A 23736-nucleotide genomic window follows, 5' to 3' on the forward strand; every position below is an offset into this window, starting at 1 on the left:
TGTATTTCTCGATTTGAATTTATTTGTACTTTTCCCCCTTTTCAGTAGCTTTCCAGTTAATTACAAAGAGGAACTCTACATTTTGGTTCCAAAAGCCTGAAGAAAACCTCACATTTTTTCTACAGAAATACTGAAACCCCACTCAAAGAGACTGGTGGGCTTTTTTGGACTGTTGAAGTTATTTGTTTTGGACAATGACATCCAGGAGGCCCATGACCCGCTCTTACTCTGGAAATGGGAGAACGGGAAGCCAAAACGGGGAGGATGTCTCATCTCCAAACGGAAGGTCCGAGAGCCGCAACTACCTCTCCAACGTTAGGCCTGAAAATAGGTAAAATATTTATACCTTCAGTTTGATAGCGTGTGTGTTTGTTTCCATATTTGGTTGTGAAAATTGTAAAAATCTGTCATAATAAACCATACCTCAAGTTTGGATGTTCATTTTGAGGTTTATGGTGGTTTTTAAGTCTAGAGAAATAAAATATAATCAAGTGTATTATTTATATATAATATTAATAGTATATAATTTGACCAAAATGGCTTTAATTTTAATACAATTATTGTTTTTTATTTTTAAAAAGTGTTTTGAGGTTTATGTCTTTAAGTCTAGAGAAATAAATATCATCAAAATCATATTAATTATATACAGTATTAATAGTATATAATTCGATTAAAAATGGAAAAATGGCTTTAATTGGATTTCTTTTTTCCTTTTTTTTAGTTTCCTACTGTCTTTTCTGATACTTATTGTATTAAATGAGATGTCATTTTCGCATATAGTCATTTGAATGCAATCACAAAATCTGTTTGTCATCAGTATAATGGTTTTGTTGTTGCTGAAATACTGACGTAACTGTGGTTACCACATTGGTTGTGTTGTGTTTGCTCAACTACGGTTATGCCAAAAAGAGACCACAACATTCTCACCATTAGCAACAGCTTTTACTGTATGACTGCATTACAGTTGCTCCTGGTTGTGATTAAAAATCAGGGTCACACAGTTAAAGTACGTAGTTTAGATATTCTTGTCTGATGAGTGTCCCTTTGATTTGCCTCTTTTCTAAATAGCTTTTCAACTCACAGTTATTCAAACTACAGGCCGTCGAGGTAATAAAAGCTTCTCAAAAGGTCAATCCTAAACTAACTACACTTCAGATAACAATTTCTGTTCCCCAACATGCCTTTATCCCCCTTTGGTTTGTTTTACAATCTCAGAAATACCCAATTTGCATTTGATTTGCAGCGTGATTATGACAGTATTGTGTTCAATGTACAAATCTTTTTCAATTGTCCAAACCCACCCATCCAAATAACCACAGTATATTGTGCATGGAAAAAGTGCACTAAAATGTTTCCAAAATGTTTTACGTTATCAGGCTATCCTCTCACCCTGTTAATACCCTGCAGTTTTTCCTCCCAGTGACAACAATAATTATAATTTTATATTGTACTACTGATATTAATAATACACTTTTATGTCAATGCAATCTCCCTGCTGTAGATATTGCTAATTAATTTATTGATTCATATAGTAATGGTTGGAATAATGTTATATAATGCTTACTAGCTTGTCTTATATATGATGATTGTTGAGTTGACACTGTGTATTTGCCATCTTCAGGAGTACATTATGTACCGTCATGGCTCAATTGACTGAAGAGACCCAGCCAAGTTTTGAAACCACCATAAAATCAAAGGCAGTGTCAGAATCGTGCAATGTCAAATTCTCTTGTGTTGTCACAGGTAAGTTTTTTTTAAACTTATGATTATGAAAACAAATGTTAAGTTTAAAACATGAAAACTTTATATTATATGGTATGCTATATGTTGTTTGGTGTCTGAGGCCCTGTTTCTTCCTGGTATTAAGGTGTGTTTTGGTCAGTCAGATCATGATGGAGACACACTCACGTTTACACCTGGTGTTTTAATCCGTCTCTTTTGTCCACTTTCAACCACTTCTGTTCTGATTTCTTTGAGGGGAGGGTCAATGGGCAGGTAAACGTGTGTTTTTCCAGATCTTTTGATTTAATGGACTAAATAAGCTCACAAAATGTACATATTAGACCTAAGCTCTAATTGTGCTTGGTATGTTTTTCGTCTTCAAACCAAATTTGTGACTTTAGCCGACAAAGTTTAAATCCCGTCTGGCTAGTGCGCTTTCCATAATGTTATAAGTCAGTAGGCGGAGAGTAGGCGGTCTTTTGTGGCTGTTTGAACACATTCGACCACATGCGTGTTTACACTATGAAAGCAATCCAGGCTAATCAGTTTTCGACTACCTCTGGAAATGGTCGAAAGTGGTCAAGCTCAAAACATATTTAGCGTCATCTACTTGGGGTCCAATTGACCAAAATACTTAACACCAGATGTAAACAGGGCCTGAGTGTCCAAACGTTTCTCAAATAAAACTGTACGATTATAAAAGATTACATGGGTTACATAAATGTTGTTTTTACTGTTTCCAATGAATAAGCACAAACCTTAACTTTACACACATTTATTTCCACCAGGTTACCCGGCTCCTGAGCTGACCTGGTACAAAGATGACATGGAGTTAGATCGATATTGTGGCCTTCCCAAATATGAAATATTTCGCAATGGAAAAATTCACACACTGCACATCTACAAGTATGTTTCTTGATTCAGACTAAATAGCTATTTTTCTACATATCTTCAGATTTCTATAGCAGCACAATTCCTATTGGATTCTTTGGGCCAGATTTACTAAACAGGGCAAATTAGCAAACAAGCACAAATCCAAAAAAGCTCAGATGGAGTGGAAAGTTCGGCTCATGATCTACTGATGACGTGCAAATTAAAGAACAAAGATAAAGCAGGAAAATTTCCAAAATTACCATACGTAATCCACCAAGAGCAGTGCAAAATAGTGGCTGGTTTAAGACATGCTTTTTTTGGCGGTAAATAACAGCGCAAATATCAGAAAATGTACTAATGCAAACCTTAGTGAACCCCCTTATGTGATTCATTTATAAACCCTCCCCCTGTAATTTCTGCGTCTGAAAGGGAGACTCATACAAATGTATATGCAATAAGTTCAGCTGGGCAAATTGAGCTGGGCAAATTGGGGGGCAAAATGAACCCCCCGTTAATTTTTCACTGTTTGTCTTTAGTAAATCCTGACAGTAGTTTTTAACGGCAAAAGGGAGTTTGCGCTGGTATATCTTAGTTAGTAAATCTGGCCCTTGGTTTTAGTACATTGAATAACATTACACCCAAATCAATGCTTTCATGGTTTTACTAGTGACTACAGTGGCTATAACTACATTTGCTTCGTTCGGCAGCTGTACAGAAGATGATGCAGCCATTTATCAGGCCTCAGCGAGGAACAGTAAGGGCATCGTCTCCTGTTCCGGGGTACTGGAGGTGGGGACCATGAGCGAGTACATGATCCACCAAAGGTTCTTCGCCAAACTGAAACAGAAGGCTGAGAACAAGCGGCGAGAGCTGGAAGAGAGTCGACGTCGGGGTAAGGAGAACATCCAGAAGGAACAATTAAATGTGATTAACCAGGAACGCATACTAAGGAAGCATCGGACTCCTGCTGGGAACGAGCCCCCTTTGAGCTCCTCTCCGACAACCCAGGATGGAGAGGAGGGTGTGACCTCCCGAGGGACAGAAGAAGAGCAGCCTGCACTCATAGACAATACGTCTGATAACATCTTGGCACAGGCTTCTGTAGGAACCCCAGAGATGAAAACAGAGAATGGCAATGAGAAACTCAACCGTATCTGTGATCCAATGGAGGTGGTCACCACAAAGCAGTCCACCAAAAAGAAACCAGATGAAAAGATGCAGTTTATTACCAATGGATTTGATGAGGTGGGCATTATTACGCCCATCCAGAGCAACAGAAAACAAGAGGATGTTAATGAAGGGATGAGCCTGTCAAAATACTTAGCTGAGTCTGTGAAGTCACAAGTGGCTGAGGAACATCAGAGTTCTGAGAACATGGGTGTCGATGTCAGTCCTGTCCAAGGAGAAAAAGAGCTGGAGAAGGAACGAGAAAGATTAAAAGAAGAGGAGAGGGACAGATCAAGAGAAACCGAGCGGGAGAAAGAGCGAGAGAGAGCCAAAGAAAGAAAACGAGAGAAAAATAGGCAAACAGAACAAGAACAAAGAGCTTCAACCAAAGCCGCGTCACACAAAGAGCAAGAACCTCAACACAAGTCGGCTCTAACCTCAGTTCTTCACTCCTTAAAGGACATGTTTTTCGGCAAAAGCAAGAAGCCTTCAGAGACAGCAGAAACCACATGGAGAGCTAGTGAAGTGATCATAGAAAAAGAAATTCCTCCCTCACAAACACATCCTCAAGAGTTGTCCTCTGAACAGGATGCACCAAAGGCTGTCCAGGAATCATCTCAAACGACGGACTTGGAAGTAATAAGAAAGTCTTTACAACAAACACAAGATTCAACCACCCCCAATGAAATCATAAACTCTAATTTAGCTGAATTTCATGTAAACAAACCTGAGGATGTGTCTCCCACCCCTGAAAAACATCTCGAGAGCATTGAAGCAACACTCAGACTTTCTGTAGAGCAGAAGGAGATGCCAAAGGAGGAGAGCAGTCCAGAAGAAGTCCCGCAGATTTCTCATTCGCTGCTTTTCAAGGTGAGTTCATCGCACTTCTCACCTTACAACCTGCCGGTTTTGTCCATCTAGTGCAGGGCTTCCTGCAGCACAGCACATGGGAGTTATTTATAGATAGTACATTTGTGCAGCAAGACTTGAGTTTAATTACACCAGTCCATGGCCAAGATGATGACACAAACTATACCCAAGAGAACACAGTAGGCAGCTTTGAGGTTGTTTGATCTTTGACTTTATCTTGTAAGGATTCAGGGAGTCAGCAATGTTCTTATATAGACTATTTTCTGAGCAAAACTGCAACCTCAGTGTTTGGGATATAGGTAAGAAAGTGGAGTCTAAAGTCTATGGTAATGTTTTCTAAATAAATACAGTATTTATTACAATGCTGGGATAAACTTTATATGGTAACACCTTATTTTACAGTGCCCTTGTTACACGTTTACATATAGTTACTATAGCAATAACAGGAAATTATGCATAATTACATGCAACTAACCCTCAACTGAGTATGTAGTTAATATGTAATTACACTGTAACAATAAGACCTTAAAATGAAGTGTAAACCTTTATTTAAAGGTGAGGTAGTTACATTGTACTTACTTAAATAAGAACTGAGTAATATTCATTAACTATATCTATTTACTATAGAGCTAGGTTTTGATATAGAGGTAGTTACTTATGCAAGATTTACTGTTTTGACTTTAGTACGTACATGTAGTGATGTGTAACTTACCTAATGTTGTAGTGTACAATATTATATTATCAGCATAACAGTTCTGTCTGTTTTGCCTTTTTAAAATTTTGGACTTTGAAAACAAAAAGTTTCTCGTGCACACTAAGGCTGCATGTATTTGATAAAAAAAAAATACTGTAAAAACAATAATATTGTGATATAATCTATTTAATTGTATATATATATATATACATAATTATATGTTACTTATTCCACTGATGGTAAAGCTGAATTTTCAGTATCATTACTCCTGTCCTAAACACAACTCTATGGAAATATTCATCTGTGCTCTGCTTTTGTCTCATTTACGGTTCTCCTGAAACTTTGAATAAGGTCTGCTGTCTCTTTAAAAGCCCAATCATTACTGCTCAGAGTGAGTCAAACTGACTGGATTTCAGCTTATCTAGTTTAGTTTGAATGTCTGTTTCCATGTGTCAGCAGCATTTACAACAGTTTTTATTTATTTAATGTGACGTACTTCCAAAAAATATGATGGAACTTTATTTTCTCCTTATAACTGACATTAAATCATGCATGCATTAAAGGGAAAGTTCACCCCAAAAATGAAAATTTGATGTTTATCTGTTACACCTAGGTCATCCAAGATGTATGTGTGTTTGTTTCTTCAGTAGAACACAAATTAGGATTTTTAAAAACCGTTGCTCGTATAATGCATGCCAATGGGCTCTAGACCAATGGGGTCTAAGCAAACACACATACATGTTGGATGCCCTGGGGAAAAGCAGATAAACATTACATTTTCATTTTTGGGTGAACTATCCCTTTAAGAAAGCAAACAGGGTCCACGTCATATCAATGTTGACTTTAAATGGACGTGTTTCAATGTCAGTACAGGTCAGGACATGAGCAATGACAGTTGCTGGACACCAAGAGAAGAAGACAAACCTCTTCACATTTTCCAGATTCTTTGGTTCCCTGTGTCTTAAAATAAACCTGTTTCTAATCTGTGCTCAGAGAAGCCATACCATACAAAGAATTATTGTCTGTTAAATTTGTATATATTATGTCAGAGAAACCAAAGTCAGCTGACAGATCTGTAGTTTGAAATAAGGATTCATCGTCATTACTCAATGATCCACTTGCATGTAAAACCTTTATCTCTGTGTGTAAAATAGATGCCCAAGATGGCTATTATTAATTTTAGTTTTAGAGTTTAGTTCTGTTTCCTAATGAACATGTTTACTTATAACTATAGAAAGTAGTCAAGCCTCTTTCTTGGCAAGAATATGCACATGGCAGGGGTTCTGTTAGCCCTCACATGATTTATGAAATGCCATGACTGAACCACAGTGATTGCATCATTGCTTAAAACCAGACTCGGCTAAATGCTAATAACCATTCATGTTTGTTAGTCAACAAGGTGAATGTCACCTTTAATTCATTGACATGCTCTACAGTCTCAGACAGGACGAGCATGTGATCGCTTTGCACCTGGCATGCCACATATTCATCTGTTTTATTTCCTATGTAAAGTGGAAGTGCAACCTAGCGTCTCGTGGGAAGTTAATGTTAGTTGTTGTGGTGTGTCCGTTAGAGGAACACTGCACAGTAATCTGAACCCTGTGTTTTGAATCATAGAGGAACGTCTGAAAAGAAAGTTGTTTTAGGAACAGCCCATAAATGTGATAAGCTACTTCTGTCAATACTGACACTCACTTAATTATCTTTATCTTTTTTTTTTACAGCTAAATGTTTCCGTAGTCATAACGTACTAATATAGTAAACTGATTACATTATATAAGGATTAGTTAAAGTCATGAAAAAAAAGGAAATTCACCCTATATTTTATAAATGCATTGTATTGATCTTATTGTGAACAATTCATCCATTTAAATTTTTATTTTGATGTCATTATTGGATCACATCTTAAAATCCAATCAGCAACCAATAGATAGAACTATGTCCCCATCCTACATTTTTTACTTTTCCGATAATCCACTTGGATATACGTAGCAGTGCAAAAGATCTGTTCCATTTCATTGTGACTTTAAGGGGTAGCGCAACCAAAAATGAAAATTATCCCATTATTTAAACACCCTCAAGCCATCCTAGGTGTATATGATATTCTTTTCTGCATGTTGAATATGGAAGGCAGTCTGGCGAAAGCTAGATATTTTACTTTATAACATATTAAATAGGGATATTTTTCTTACACAAACTTATCGATTCACTTCAGAAGGCTTTTATTAACCCCCGGAGCCGTCTGGATTATTTATATAATGGATGGATGCACTTTTTTGGGCTGCCATTCACTGCTATTATAATGCTTGGAAGAGCCAGGACAATTTTTTAATTTTTTTAAGGTAACTAGTGGCACCAAATGGGATTGCAATCTGTTTGTTTGCACTGGGTCAGAAGTAACAACATTGGCTCAACCAATGGTGTGAGTTTGGAGGAGGGGCTACCTGTCTGTATGATCAATTTGTTATCAATAAAATTTTGGCATTTCCGTTAGGTGCTGGTAGTGGCACAAAAATTACACACTCCACCTTCGAGATCTGTTGTAGGCCCATACTGGAGGCATATCACTACATCACATTGGTCATCGTGATTTTGCCAAGTAAGATAACCATAATTTAGACCTAACCATATTCGTATCCCTAAGCCTATCTCTACCCATATCCTGTCCCAAAAAATCAGCGGGAAATGCTAGGTGAATAACACTAATGTAGAAGCACATAAGCCTAAACTTGACGTAAACATGCCCCTCAAATCTGATTGGTTGTTTGGAATGTTGTTTCAGGATCAACACAGATGTTCCAGGAACATGTTATACTTATTAAAATCACATTCACCATATTATATATCACTTCCCACAAGAAACAAAGGAATTGTGAGGAAAACATTTTTTTCTAGGCTCGACTATTATTAGAAAATTCAAAATATGGGCATAATTAATTATGTAAAATACATAATTTAGCATTTATATACTTAAAACTCAGTGATAAGTGTTTTTTAAACATTACTAATGTGGCTTTATGGTGTCAGTAATATCAAATGTCACTAGAGAGGGGCGTTTTCAAGTTGACCTGACGGGTCATAAATATTATGTTGTTTTTCCTCCCAGTACATGAAAAGTTGCACAAGATCAGTACAAATGTGTATAATGTTTCAAATATAACAGCTTAAACAAAACAAGTGAACAGACTGACAATAAATAGATAAGGTGTGTCCCTATTAAATAAATACAAAAACATTATATCAAGAACATTGTTGTTATTTATTGTTTATATTGATTGAATCTAAGCTTTTACAAAAACGCCTAAGGCATTGCTTGTATTATTTAAGAAGCATACTGTACCATTCCAAACATAAGAGCGATCAGTTACTCTTATTTCAATTACTATCCCAATCACTGTAAAAAGTGATCAGTTTCTTACCTTAAGAAAAGTGAGGAAAAGAGTTTAAAATAATTAAGTAAATTTCATGTGTGATTGAAAAAAATAAGTTATGTGAACTTGACAATTCAACATAACTTAATTCTTTCAATTATGCATGAAGTTTATTTACTCACAGCGTTTTCTTTTTTAAGTTAAATCAACTGATCCCTTTTTACAGTGGAAAATGTAAGCCTATATTATCCCAGATTAAAATGAGTTTTAACTGAAAGCAACTTGCACTGGCATATCTTAAAATATGCCACTGTCATTGTTTTGTCTCGAGAATCAATTTCAGTTATGTTTTTTTTTTATAAAGAACATTTATACAAGCTACTTACATGCTTTAATTGAACAAACGTCTAATCTAAGTTCTAATGCACGCAAAGAGGATAAATTAAAACTGTACAATATATTCAGTGTTACAAGGTCAACATGTTAAATATTTAACAAGCAACCGTTTATGTCTCAAGGCTACAGATGACTATACTAAACCCAGTGCCCCTGATGTTCCTACATCTTTGGACTTGCCCAATCCTCCACCCGAGTCCAAAAGGCTGGAATTTACCTATCCTGTGGATGAGGTCATGCGAGGTGCTGAGGAAATGCATATTTTAGAAGAACAGGAGGGCTCAGCTGCCCCCTTGATAGACCTCATCATGGCAGACCTGGAAAGCACGCAGTGTTGTGAGAGCCAGCCAGAGTCTCATCTTTCACAGCTTGCCGACTTTGTCCCTACCCAAGTGCACACTGAGTCCCAATCAGCGGAGATGAGGGTAGAAGAGAGCAAAGAGCCGTGCGAGTCAAATGAGAAAGTAATTCCTCATATGGAGGAGGAAAGTGTTATGAAAATGCTAGAGGGAGGTTCCCTGACAGAGAAAAATAAAGAGGAGATGGATGGTGCAATAGAAAGGAAATCTTTCTCTGCTGGGGAAAATGAGTCGGAGAGTGCCTTTGTCTTAAAAGAGTCAGTCCTTCCTGTAGTTGTAGTGAGTGAAAGAGAATATGAAATGAATGATCAAAATTCATTGTCCCCAGAATCAGGTCTGAATCAAGAATGGGATTCTGTCGCTCTTGTATCTAAGAGTGCAATGGAAATTGATTTTATACCAGATGGAAAATCTATACCAACAGCAAATGTTAGTTTCAAGGATAATAAAGAAGTTGCAGCTGACTCTACTACAGCAAATGACGTTAATACGGAGGAAGACAAGAATGATAAAAGCATTCCGAGTCAGAGCAGGAATGCTGAGGAGAAGGGAAAAGATACTGGTGGAGATACGATTGAGAAAAGCATTAAAGAGAGGGAGGATAAGAAAAAGGGCAATGCTAATGCTGAAAAACTGAAGGATGATTCCAGTAAACCAAAGAAAGATGATGTTAAGCAAAACAAGAATGTTGTTCCAGAGACATCTATTGTGATTCCAGAGATGGAAATCCCCAAAAATTCAAGACGAGGTGAGACTGAGGTTATGGAAACTCAGTCGAGGTCATACAAAGTAGATAAACCAAAACTCCTAACGAAAACACAAGCCGAGAGACGGTTAACAGAGAAGGACCAGTCAGCAGTCCAACCAATTATAATACTCCCCGATACAAGAGAAACCGTCATTAAAAATGTGGCAAAGAAGAGATCCATGCCACTCATCCCGGAAATAAAGGTGACATTGCCAGAAAGAGTCAAGCGTGAAGAACCTGTTAATGCGCCAAGAAGTGAAATGCTGAAATTAGAGCCTGAGCGAGTTATGCAACCTCTAACGCAAGAGGTTGCACAGATATTTCGGGAAAAGGAAAGACCGATGGATGATGCAACAAGAGCAACAGGTGAATCAGCTTCCAACGGTGCCTTAGTTATTCCAGATCTTTTGGGTGGGACGAGGAACACTCCATCATCACCTTCTGTGGAGAGAAAACAGGAAGTTAAACCACAAAATCTAGAAGCAAGAGTGAGAAGCGGAGAAGAGAAAGGAAGTATCAACACCGGATGGGGCAGAGAAGATGACAATAATATCCCTATAATTAACATAGCATGTGCTGATGATAACACAACCACTGTTAACCAAGAGCAAACTCACTCACAGCCCTCACTTCCCGGCATAGTAATCTCACAAGATATCACGCAAGATATCCCTCCCATTTCTGTCACAAATACAGAAAGACATAACGGCAACCAAAAAGATGACGCTGAGACTTTATTTACACTGCTGAAGAGAGAAAGCGACCAACATGGTCTAGCTCCTGCTTCTGAGAAGCCAAGAGAGCAACTCATGTCCCAACTCAGTCCTGATATGTCTACAAAAACTGCTGGTATTACTAACCAAGACCCAGACAGAGCTCCTCAGCCAAAAGACACAAGAGTAGAACCTGAAGCTGACAGGCTTCAAAAGGACAAACCTTCCATAGAAAAAATTAGCCTAACAACCCCTGTGGGACCTACGCTCCCTCCACTAAGTCCTGCCAGTTTGCGGAGGCTTATGGCAAAGAATAATCCAAACTTAGAGAATCAGGGGTCTGCCTCGGCTGCATCAGCAGATGGAAGTGAGAAGAAAGGAGAAGAGAGTGGAGGAAGCACACCCACATCCACCCTATCTTGTGAGAGTAGCCCCAAGATGAAGCGACGAGACAGTCTCACCCTAATACCCTCTGCCACTCCTGAGGAGCTGGCTTCTGGTGCTCGCCGCAAAATCTACCTTGCCAAAACCAAGTCTGAGGATGAGGGATCTGACACGCAGGTTAAGAGGGACAGTCCATACATGTCGCCCAGTCAGGCTCGCAGGGCAGCTTTCCTGCAACTTCAAAGTGGGCAGCAAACACCTCCCACAGAAAGACGTTCACCATTGCTGGCCCGCCGCAAGGCCACACTGGAGGTGCCGAAACCCAAGGAGGAGGTAGCAGAGGTGGCAGACAGCACAAAGACTGAAAGCAAACCAGCAGAAAAGGAGAAGTTGGACCCCTTCAAAGGTAGCACTTACTTATTCTTACAGTGGTTGACTGTTCACAGATATCATGTTTAGTTCAGTTTTTCCATCAGGAACCTACTGAGATTCATTTCTTCTATTGACAAGTTTGTCTGATCTTAGAAAGAACTAACACTTCTGTTAGTTTGCCAAATCTTTACTGATTAATCAGACAATCAGGGCTTTTTACTCTAGTGGTTTTTCAAAGTTTAATTTGCCACTCAGTGTTTTCACTGCGCAATAAGCAGCGAAAAGAACTCAATTTAGTATTGAAATGCGGCTTTATGTGCCTTCACTTTGGGTGTGAACACAAAATCTGCAGGAATGAGTAAAATGATGCGCAATACACAAAAATTCAAGCCCTGTTACACCAACAATATTCATCTGGAGCAAATTAAACGAGTGAGTGAGCGGAGGCGGGTTTGTGTGTAACTTGTTGAAGGACAGATATCGTGTATCTATTCTGCGGAAAATGAGTATTGGAAGCGTTTAAGATATTTCAGCATCAATATGTATTGCATTTAGTTTATTTTTTCAGATTGTTTTTTAAAAGACTACAACTAAAAAATGTATATATTATATATAAAATTCAACTTGCCAGTGGCTAATAGGAGTGACTGCATTACACGCCAATGCTGAAATCCCGCATTTGGCATGTTGGTGGGTGTGTTAAAGGGTTAGTTGACCCAAAAATGAAATTGTTGTCATTAATGATTCCACACCCATCTTCAGACACAGTATAAAATATTTTATATTTAGTCCGACAGCGTAGTGTAGGCACACTATACTGTCCATGTCTCTAAAAGCATCGAAAATACATTTTGGTCCAAAAATAGCAAAAACTATGACTTTATTCAGCATTGTCTTCTCTTCCACGTTTGTTTTCAAACCTCAAAATAAAGATTCAAACGGTCATGAATCAGCGTATTGATTCATGATTCGGATTGCCAATGTCACGTGATTTCAGAAGTTTGGCAGTTTGGCACGCGATCCAAATCATGGCCGTTTTAATGTTTATTTGAGGATTAAAAACAAACACAATGCTGAACAAAGTCGTAGTTTTTGTTAGTTTTGGACCAAAATGTATTTTCGATGCTTCAAGAGATTCTAATGAACTAACTGATGTCACATATGGACTACTTTGATGATGTTTTTATTCCCTTTCTGGACATGGACAGTATAGTGTGCATACACTTAGATACGCTGTCGAAATAAATTTAAAATATCTTGAACTGTGTCTGAAAATGAACGGAGGTCTTACGGGTGAGGAACGACATTAGGGTGAGTCATTAATGACATCAATTTCATTTTTGGGTCAACTAACCCTTTAAGTCCAGCTGATAATCTGTGCCAGAGGTGCCAGGTTAAAATGCCAACAAAATAATTGTATGACTCTAGTTTGGGACCAATACAATAAGCAATCAAAATGTTTGTATATTCCTGAATGCATGACAGTTTATTTTTGTATGTATACTTATACTTTCTAAGCAAGTGTTCTAATTTTGTACCCTTCAGACGTTATCTTGTTGACACCTAGACATAGGTGGACATTTGATATGGGGGAAGAGTTAAAACTAGAGAGTACATATCTTTACCTTGTTGCTTCTGTCAAGTTACCCCTGATCCTCTTTCCATTCAGCTCCTCAGGTTATCCGCAAGATTAGAGGAGAGGCCTTCTCAGATGCCTCGGGCCACTTGAAGCTGTGGTGCCAGTTTTTTAACATTCTTAGTGACTCCACCATCAAGTGGTACAGAGATGAAGAGGTGATTTTGGAGATGGAAAGACGGTAAATTCCCCTAGTTATTCCACACATTATACAATTTTAAATGTCAAGATACATAAACTTAACAACAGGGGAAAAAAGGACAAGGACAAGTAAAAAGGGTTAGTTCACCCAAAAATAAAAATTCTGTCATTAATTACTCACCCTCATGTCGTTCCAAACCTGTAAGACATCTGTTCAAATTTGGAACACAAATGAAGATATTTTTGATGAAATCTGAGAGCTTTCTGACTCTCTATAGACAGCTATTTAATTAACACTTAGGAAGGTATGTAGGAAAGACATTTTTAAAATAGCCCGTGTGACTCCAACGGTTCAACCTTAATTTTATGAAATGATATGAATAATTTTTGTGCATCAAAACAAACAGCGCTTTCAAGTTCTGTGGCAGCCGATGCTGTTCACATGAGCACCACAACTCATGCGCGTGATGACGATGCAGGAGCTGCACTGTATTTACAACGTAAACGGCGTAGGAGACTGACACAGACGTGAAGAAATTGTTAAATGAAGTCATTATTTTTGTTTTTGCACACAAAACGTTTTCATATAATTTCATTAAATTAAGGTTGAGTCCCATGGACTATTTTAACGATGTCTTTCCTACCTTCCTGGGCTTTGAAAGTGTTAACTAACTATAGCTGTCTATGGAGGGACAGAGAGCTCTCAGATTTCATCAAAAATATCTTCATTTGTGTTCTGAAGATGAACGAAAGTCTTTCAGGTTTAGAATGACATGAGGGTGAGTTATTAATGACAGAATTTTTATTTTGGGGTGAACTAACCATGTAATCAACAGAATATCTAAAGATGGAAAAATACAACTGCAGTAAAGAAAAAATCCCACACACTATAATAGCTTGGAAATGTTTATTTAATAGCAATGTTTCAGTCCTTTCAAGAACTTTCAGGCATTTTTCTACATATTGGAGTAAAGTTCCGAAATGTCGCAATAAAGATCTAATACAAATCTACAAGCCGTGACATTGTGCATTATCTACTTTTTTGTATGACCTATTATAAGAGGCATTTAATGCAGTAAATCTGCATTTATTTATTAAAAGCTATTAACAATATTGTTATCTTGTCATTCACTTATTTGTATTTGTCCATGAACCCTACAGCTGTGACTGGTGAGGCCCTAGTCAGACAGAGAGTGTGAAACCCAACACTGCTCAATTGCACCATCAGGGGATATTAAAATCTAAAAATGTTTCTCACATTGCTGTATCAGCACAATGATGCTGTACTCGCACGCATATACCCTCAAATGAGTCAACCGTGCTAGTGTTTGTTACACACTGCCCTCATGTGGCTGTAAGTTTGTGGCACTTATTATTAATAGGAAATACATAGGCTATATAGGGTAAACCCAGCCTGATCTGCCATTGATTTGATTTCGCCCGGCAGCTTAGTCTGGAAACCTGTACATTAATTTCTACAGCTTCTGTCACACTTTTGCGGGCACCAATCGCAGGCTGGCTTATCCACCTGGCACGCTATTGGCGGGTTTAACACAATGACAGATAGAGAAGCGATGGATCGATGCCTGTTGATCACGGCTCTTGTGGTCTGATTGGTTGAAGGACTGTCCAATTGCACAGAGTCATTCAAATAATGCTCGTTGATCACGCCTCTTGTGCAGTAGAAAATACAGAGCAGACTCCCCAGATCAATGTTTAATCTTAAATTGAAGTGTCCAAGTCCTCCTGGGACATTTGTGTTTACTCTGAGAAGTCATGTTTACGTCGTCAGGTGCGTTCAAGTCACTTTTGTGAACAATAAGGTGGTACCTTCTCTTAATTAACTAACGAACATTTTTAAACTCTACTTCTAGAAAATTAAGAACAAAGAATGTGCATTGGGTGTGTTTTTCTTTTAAATGTTTTATTCATTTATGAAGCCACTGTAAACTATTACATTACTACATATTGCAATGCTATTATATTTTTTGAAGTCAAGTCAACTTTATTTATATAGCACTTTTACAATGACGATTGTTTCAAAGCAGCTTCACATTGTTAAACAGGAAAATATTGCAACAAAAATTGATTCGGCTGTACTGTTGCTCTGGAGAAAACGGTGATGTTATCAGCTCATTTCAATTTATCATATAACGACAATGTGGGCAGATAAGTAATATAGTTGATATAGTTAATTTGGTAATTAATTTTATTTGGATATTTAGTTGAAAACTTGGATCGAAATGTTAATGTCCCCAACTGAGCAAGTCAGGGAATTAGCTTATTTTGTTATATAAAAAAACCTGACAATATCACTTCTAAATACCTATAAATATTGTGATATTCCACTATGTTTCTCACTGTATCTCAAACTCATAAAGATCAGGACTTATGCTGCCTTCACGTGCTATTGAAAATGTCCTACTTCCCACTTTTGAAGTCGTGATTACGAGCTTGTCGCATTCAAGTGCTTTGTTGTTGTCCCATTCATTGACAACCATATAAACATTCAACGATTCTGCAGTTTTCATTTATCGATTTTCATTTTTAAATTTTCATTCATCAACAATTTACATTTTTAATGCAACCATTCTGCGATTATTCCTAAATATGTAGCAGTTGTGGAAAAACAAAAACAAATAGGCCACAAGAATACCAGTCTTGTTTTCGAAAGTGAATAAAAAATAAATAGTTTACCTCTCGCAATTCTGACTTTTTTCTCAGAATTGCATTACATACTTACAATTGTTATAAAGTCAGAATCGTGAGATATAAACTCAGAATTCTGAGAAAAAGTATTTTCACCTCAGAAATGGACTTGCATGTCGCGCAATTCTGAGAAAAGAATCACAATTGCGAGATATAAAATTGCAATTACGAGAAAAAAGTCAAAATTGCGAGTTTGTCTCCCAATTCTGACTATAAATCACAATTGCGACTTTATATCTCACAATTCTGAGGGGAAAGGTCAGAATTGGGAGATAAAACGTTGCATTTATCTTTTAAATTGTTTAATTCCGTGGTGGAAACAAGCTTCCAGCAATCGTTCTCCCCTCCGCCATGTTTAAAGTTTATGACCCGTCGGGCTTCCCAACTCGGCTATCAAAATTTTCCCAGAACTTAGCAGTGGTAAATACTTGAGAGGGCGTTCATGTCCAAATTTTTACTAGGAAACAGAAACTTTGAGCTTCTCACTCATATTTACGACTTTGTGGTGGTGTTGATGCATATACCAATATATCCTATATTAGTTATTTTGGGGAATGATTTGAATTGTTACAGCCCAAGATTGCAGCAGGCGACATTTGATGTGTACTTTTCAGCTAACACATTCCAAAAGTGTTATTTATATATTTAAGTTGTCTCCCTCTCTGTCTCTCAGTGCTGGGGACGAGGGTCCAGTGGCACTGGCCATAGTCCAGGCTTCCAGCAGAGACTGTGGAGTCTATGGCTGCTCAATCAAGAATGAATATGGGACTGACATCACTGATTACTTACTCAGCGCAGACAGTAATTTATAACTCTTTTACTCCATTAATAAACAAAAATCTGCTAGACATCTGTTGAATTATTGAATTGTGTGTGTATAACATTTATTATGTTCACTTTCACTCGTTTCAGTACTGGCAGAATTTTTCTTAAGGGATGATTTAGAAGGTATGACTTCTGAAGAAAATCAAGTGTGTTTATTGCTATGAATTGTATTATTATGCAAATTAAGCTTTGTGCAGTTTACTCACACTAAATTTCCAATGCTCTATATTGATTTAATCTCAGTTGGAGAAGAGATTGAGATGACACCAATGATGTTCACCAAAGGCCTGGCAGACTCTGGTTACTGGGGCGAGAAATTCTTTGGTCGGATTATGACAGAAGAGGTACAGATTGGAGAGGGATGTGTACACAAGACCTGCAGGGCAAAGGTCATCTACGGTTTGGACCCTGTCTTTGAGTCAGGCAGCACGTGCATCACTAAAGTAAGAAATCCCATCGCATATGGGGCCAAGGAGGAGAGCAACCTGGTCGAGAGAAATCTAGAGATCACCAGACAGGTTAGAATCTTACTGGATCACATGTACAGTTAATATTGGAACCCAGCAAAAACTATTAAAAGATGCATCATCCCCATAGTCATCATTCATCTACATTTCTTTGTAAAGTGAAACACATAAGGAAATATTAGAATGCCAAGCTCCAAAAAAGGACTATAAAAGTATCATAAAGGTAGTCATGATATGCTCTATATATGTCATACTGCACACTGTAAAAAAAATCTGTTAAATTTACAGTAAAAAAGGGCAGCTGTGGTTGCCAGAAATGCACTGTAAAAATATGGTAGCAACATTTTAGGTTTTACAGATGTAACTTAAATTTAAAGTAAAATAAAATTATTATATTAACTGATCTTACGCCCTATTTTAACAATTTGGGCGCAGTGTCTGAAGCTCAAGGCGCAGGTGCACTTAGGACGTGTCCGAATCCACTTTTGCTAGTTTAACAACAAAAAAACGTGGTCCAAAAGGGTTGTACCCGTCTCTTAAAGGGATAGTTTACCCGAAAATGAAAATTGGCACAGTCTTTTAGCCTAGAAATCTAGACGCACCCTAGCGGCAGCAAATCTAATCTGCCGCGAGTGTCGTCTAGCAACTCTCAGTACATGTCTGAGCTGTAAAAGCCAAACTCTGGTCGGGCCAATCACTTTGTTTATAGAGTTGGTGGGTGGGGCTTAACATAATGACGGCCAAGTTGTGTTTGCGTGCTACTAGTAAACACAGAAGCTGGCGAACGGCGGTCTTTCGAATCAGCTTTGATCGTGACTCTGGAAGACTTGGAGTTAAGCTTTTCTCTGAGAAAAGAACAAAGAACGGCACTGAAGTCATTCTTAAAAAGGGAAGATGTGTTCGGAGTTTTGCCGACCGGATACGGCGAATGTTTAATCTATCAACGAGCTCCGTTGCTCTGGTTGGTTGTAGCGCTATCCTATCGCGTGCAGAGGGAGTTTGAAAGACAACCGTTTATCCCGCCCCTCGGATTGAGCCCTGTCAAAAATACAAACAGGTATTTTTTTTCTCTGTGATTTGGATTACAATTACTTATGTTTTTCACTTCCAAAAACTGTAATGTAATGGTATTTTACTGTAAAATTACATTAAGTGAAGTAAATTAATTTTCTGTTTTTATTACAGTCTTTAACTGTTACACTGTAGTTCCGTGTGAGGAACAAGTCCAAATTTATAATCTTCCCCTCTGCTGTAGCTCAATATTTGCATTTGTCCAAACTTGCACGATATGTTCCCTTTCAGTCGGTCACGTTCGACGTACGTCAGAACTGAACCGACGAATGGGATCTTACTTTAGAGACCAATCCTACTTCGAGCATCTAACAACGAGCCAATGAAATTTGGCATGCGATCACGCATTCCACGCTCCGCCCCGCAGCGCGGGTATAAATAGGAAGTGGAATGGTAGATCAGCGCTTTCTACTTCGGAGCCGAACAGTGTCATTTGCTGTTTCTACGAAGAGCTTTCTGACTACGAGTCAAATTCCTGTGAACGAGAGTTTGCCAGTGCGGGTGATACGGCGCGTCAGCGAGAGACCGTCCACATCAGTGACTGAGTGTGCAAAGAGCTGTTGGTTCGCTGAGCGTTTCCTTACATTACACTACATTACAGTTGGTTCGCTGGGCGCTACACACATATCACTGAGAGCTCACGCAGGCTTGCACTATCGAACTGCGTGAAGCCGCGGTCATCTCCCTGAGTGCTTCAGCACTAAAAGAGCAACTTCCATTCACAAAAGAGCAACACGGTTTGACCCTGCGTCTTTTTCAAGATGTCATTCAAGCCGTGTGTTTCTGGGTGCGGTCGATTTCTGTCTCCGCTTGACGGACACGTTCGTTGTCTCTCGTGTCTGGGCGCACAGCACGCTGAGGCTGCGTTCGTGGATGAGACATGTTCCCATTGCGGGAATATGTCCATTGCAGTGTTGCGGTCCCGTCTCCAATACCTCAGAAGAGGTGGAACGCCATCGTCCATCCCCCGATCTAGTGGTCCTCCAGCTGCAAAGCAGAGGGCTACTACTTTGGCTGATGACCTTGGTGGGGACCTGAGGGTGTCGGTCAGGGTAAACCCGACGGGTCTCACGGCTCCTCGGGCCCCTCCCCCCTCCACTGTACCGGTGGAGCTTCCGGAAGGGCGCGCTGACCTCCCACGTGGAGCGCCAGTCGTCTCTTTTGGGGCTCCGGCGGAGGACCAGATGTCGGTTGCTGCATCGGGGGATGAGCTAATGGGTTCCGAGGATGAAGACTCGGCTGCGTTGCCCCCTTCGGGTGTGACAGCGTTGCCCGAGTCTGACCCGGAACTTACGGCTATGCTTGCCCGGGCCGCCGCAAGTGTCGGGCTTGAGTGGAACCCTCCACCACGTCCCGAACCTTCGCGGCTGGATGATTGGTTTCTCGGGACGGGTCGCGCTGGTTCTCAGCGTCCCGCCCCGGTGCCTTTCTTCCCGGAAGTGCATCAGGAGCTCACGAAGTCCTGGGTAGCGCCGTACAGCGTACGCCAGCGATTGACTGACTCCTCCATCCTCACCACTCTCGATGGTGGTGCAGCTAAGGGTTACGAGGGGATCCCTCCAGTCGAGCGGTCGGTTGCGATGCACCTGTGTCCTAAGACCGCTGCGGACTGGAGGCACGCCCCGCGTCTCCCCTCCCGGGCGTGTAAGTTCTCGTCCGGCTTGACGGGCAAGGCTTACTCAGCCTGCGGAGAAGCTGCATCAGCTTTGCATGCCATGGCGCTCCTGCAGGTCCACCAGGCCAAAGCGCTCATGGAACTGCACGAGGGTGGTTCCGACCAGGCAGTTATGCAGGAACTGCGAGCCGCGACGGACCTCGCCCTCCGGGCGACGAAAGTCACGGCCCGCTCCCTGGGTCGGGCGATGTCCACCTTGGTGGTCCAGGAACGCCACCTGTGGCTGAACCTGACAGACATGCGGGATTCGGACAAGGTTCGGTTTCTAAACGCCCCTGTCTGTCAGGCCGGCCTCTTCGGCGACGCCATCGAGGACTTTGCCCAGCAGTTCTCGGTGGCCAAGAAGCAGACGGAGGCCATCAAAAACATCCTGCCCCGGCGGCCCGCTGCTGCCTCCACCCAGCCGCCCGGGGCAGCCCCCCAGTCTGCTCGTCGCCGAGGGCGTCCTCCAGCGTCCGCCTCCGCCCCTGCCAAGCCCAAGCAGCAGCCTCCACCCGCGAAGCAGGGCGCCGGACGCAAGGGGGCCGCCCAACCCGTCCAAGGGCCCGCCAAACCTGCCGGCAAGCGTAAGGGGAAGCGGCCCTGAGACGGGCAGCCCAGGGAGAAGAGGAGCTGCTCTGAGGGAGATGATGTCCGCATCCCTCCCACCCCCCCGGAGGAGGACCGGGGGGGCAACACTGGTTACAACATCTCTGCCGCTGGCTCTCCGGAGTCCAGCGGTACCCACATTTTCACCAAAAGAGCAATTTCCTCTCTCTCTGGGCCCCAAGAGGGTCAGGTTGGCAGTGTGCGACGCCCACGGGCCTTGTCACTCCTTTCCTACCCTCCCGTCGCCAGGGGGCAGCTGTGTGGGCCTCGAGGACGCCCCCGGGCCTTCTCACCCACACACTGCCTCTCTCGTGAGCACTCAGTCAACACTCCGGACCGCCCACGGGCCTTCCGGGTCGGGGCTGAGTGCTTCACTTCCCTGCCTCCGGGCAGTGGACAGCAGAGTGGGCTCCGAGGACGCCCCCGGGCCTTCTCACCCACTCTCTGTCCAAACCAGGAGTGCTCAGGCAACACTACGGGCCGCCTCCGGGCCTCCCGAGTCGGGCCAGAGTACTCCGCTTCGCTGCCCCACCCCGGGCACGTCTGTGGTGCCGTTGGTCCCGCTTGTACGGTCTCTGGGGGCCTGGCTAGGTCTCCCCAGGCCGTCTCGCTGGCTCATCCGTACCATCAGACTTGGCTACGCGATTCAGTTCGCACGCCGGCCACCCAAGTACAAGGGCATCCTCTTCACCTCCGTGCGAAGCAGCGATGCTCAAGTCTTGCGGTCAGAGATCGAGGTCCTACTGGCGAAGGACGCGATCGAGCCGGTTCCTCCAGCCGATATGAAGACGGGGTTTTACAGCCCCTACTTCATTGTGCCCAAGAAAGGGGGTGGGTTACGGCCAATCCTGGACCTGCGAGTTCTGAATCGGGCCCTGCACAAGCTCCCGTTCAGGATGTTGACGCAGAAACGCATTTTCCAATGCATCCGTCCCCAGGATTGGTTTGCAGCGATCGACCTGAAGGACGCGTACTTCCATGTGTCTATTCTCCCTCGACACAGACCGTTCCTACGCTTTGCGTTCGAGGGGAAAGCATATCAGTACAAGGTCCTGCCCTTCGGGCTGTCCCTGTCGCCCCGCGTCTTTACGAAGGTCGCGGAGGCAGCCATTGTTCCACTCAGAGAACGCGGCGTTCGGATTCTCAACTACCTCGACGATTGGCTGATCCTAGCCCAGTCGAAGGACCAGTTGTGCGAACACAGGGACCTGGTGCTCAGTCACCTCAGCCAGTTGGGCCTTCGGGTCAACCGAGAGAAGAGCAAACTCTGTCCCACACAGAGGATCTCTTATCTCGGTATGGAGCTGGACTCGGTCAACCGGACGGCGCGCCTCACCGAGGAGCGAGTCCAGTCGGTGTTGAACTGCTTGAATATGTTCAAGAGCAGGACAGCGGTCCCACTGAAATTCTTTCAGAGGCTCCTGGGGCATATGGCATCTGCAGCCGCGGTCACGCCGCTCGGATTGCTTCATATGAGACCGCTTCAACGCTGGCTCAATGGCCGAGTCCCGAGGTGGGCGTGGCAGAGCGGTCAGTACCGGGTCCCAGTGACTCCTTACTGCCGCCAAACCTTCAGCCCGTGGTCCAGCACTTCGTTTCTCCGGGCCGGGGTGCCCCTAGAACAAGTGTCCAGGCATGCTGTGCTATTCACGGATGCCTCCACCACAGGCTGGGGGGCCACGTACAACGGGCATGCAGTTGCTGGTCTGTGGACGGGGCCGCAATTGCATTGGCATATCAATTGCCTCGAGTTACTGGCAGTACATCTGGCACTCCGCCGCCTCAAGGGGCCGCTGCGTGGCAAGCATGTACTGGTCCGTACGGACAGCACCACGGCCGTTGCGTACATCAACCGTCAGGGTGGTCTACGCTCCCGTCGTCTGCTCCAACTCGCCCGCCACCTCCTCCTGTGGAGTCAGAAGCAGCTGAGGTCGCTTCGGGCCATTCATGTCCCTGGTGTGCTGAACCAGACAGCCGACGAGCTCTCTCGTCAGCCGACACCTCCGGGAGAGTGGCGACTCCACCCCCAGGCGGTCCAGCTGATATGGGACCAGTTCGGAGCCGCACAGGTCGACCTGTTTGCCTCTCCGGACTCGACCCATTGCCAGTGGTACTATTCCCTGACCGGGGGTACCCTCGGCACAGATGCACTGGCGCACAGCTGGCCCCGGGACCTACGCAAGTATGCGTTTCCCCCAGTGAGCCTTCTTGCACAGACTCTGTGCAAGGTCAGGGAGGACGAGGAGCAGGTCTTGTTAGTTGCGCCGTATTGGCCCAACCGGACCTGGTTCCCAGAACTCACACTCCTCGCGACAGCCCCTCCTTGGCCGATTCCCCTGAGGAAGGACCTTCTTTCTCAGGGACGGGGCACGCTATGGCACCCGCGTCCAGACCTCTGGAATCTTCATGTCTGGTCCCTGGACGGGACGCGGAGGTTCTAGATGGACTACCACAAGCTGTCGTAGATACCATCGCTTCAGCTAGAGCCCCCTCTACGAGGCGCCTCTATGCTCTGAAGTGGAACCTGTTCGTTGAGTGGTGCGCTTCCCGCTGGGAAGACCCCCGAAGGTGTTCGATCAGTGTCGTGCTTTCCTTCCTGCAAGATGGGTTGGAGAGAAGGCTGTCTCCCTCCACCCTCAAGGTATATGCTGCAGCAATAGCAGCGTACCATGATGTAGTAGAAGGTAAGTCCGTGGGGAAGCACGACCTAATCGTCAGGTTCCTCAGAGGTGCGAGGAGACTAAATCCTCCTCGTCCATCCTCGATACCCTCTTGGGACTTAGCTCTAGTGCTCAGAGCACTTCAGAGCCCTCCCTTCGAGCCTTTGGCGTCTTGTGAGTTGAAAATCTTGTCAATGAAGACAGTGCTCCTGACGGCATTGGCCTCGATCAAGAGGGTAGGGGACCTGCATGCACTTTCGGTCAACGAATCGTGCCTAGAGTTCGGGCCAGGTAA

At 42.6% G+C, this 23736-nt stretch overlaps 1 protein-coding gene across 3 annotated transcripts in view; it reads left to right on the forward strand.

Moving 5' to 3' along the window:
- The window catches only part of alpk3a (alpha-kinase 3a), a 30121-nt gene that overhangs the window by 826 nt on the left and 5559 nt on the right, over positions 1-23736 (forward strand). Inside the window, exons 2-11 of one of the 3 annotated variants that reach the window (XM_067418978.1) lie at positions 46-331; positions 1069-1107; positions 1622-1743; positions 2511-2628; positions 3303-4632; positions 9216-11703; positions 13339-13486; positions 16829-16956; positions 17068-17103; positions 17224-17498. In XM_067418978.1, coding sequence (XP_067275079.1) covers positions 195-331; positions 1069-1107; positions 1622-1743; positions 2511-2628; positions 3303-4632; positions 9216-11703; positions 13339-13486; positions 16829-16956; positions 17068-17103; positions 17224-17498 — 4821 coding nt within the window. In that variant the 5' untranslated portion in view covers positions 46-194. The remainder of the gene's footprint in view (positions 1-45; positions 332-1068; positions 1108-1621; positions 1744-2510; positions 2629-3302; positions 4633-9215; positions 11704-13338; positions 13487-16828; positions 16957-17067; positions 17104-17223; positions 17499-23736) is intronic. The other 2 variants (XM_067418979.1, XM_067418980.1) reach the window with 2 other exon arrangements.

Source organism: Pseudorasbora parva, chromosome 16 (assembly GCF_024679245.1).
Source record: "Pseudorasbora parva isolate DD20220531a chromosome 16, ASM2467924v1, whole genome shotgun sequence".
NCBI lineage: Eukaryota > Metazoa > Chordata > Actinopteri > Cypriniformes > Gobionidae > Pseudorasbora > Pseudorasbora parva.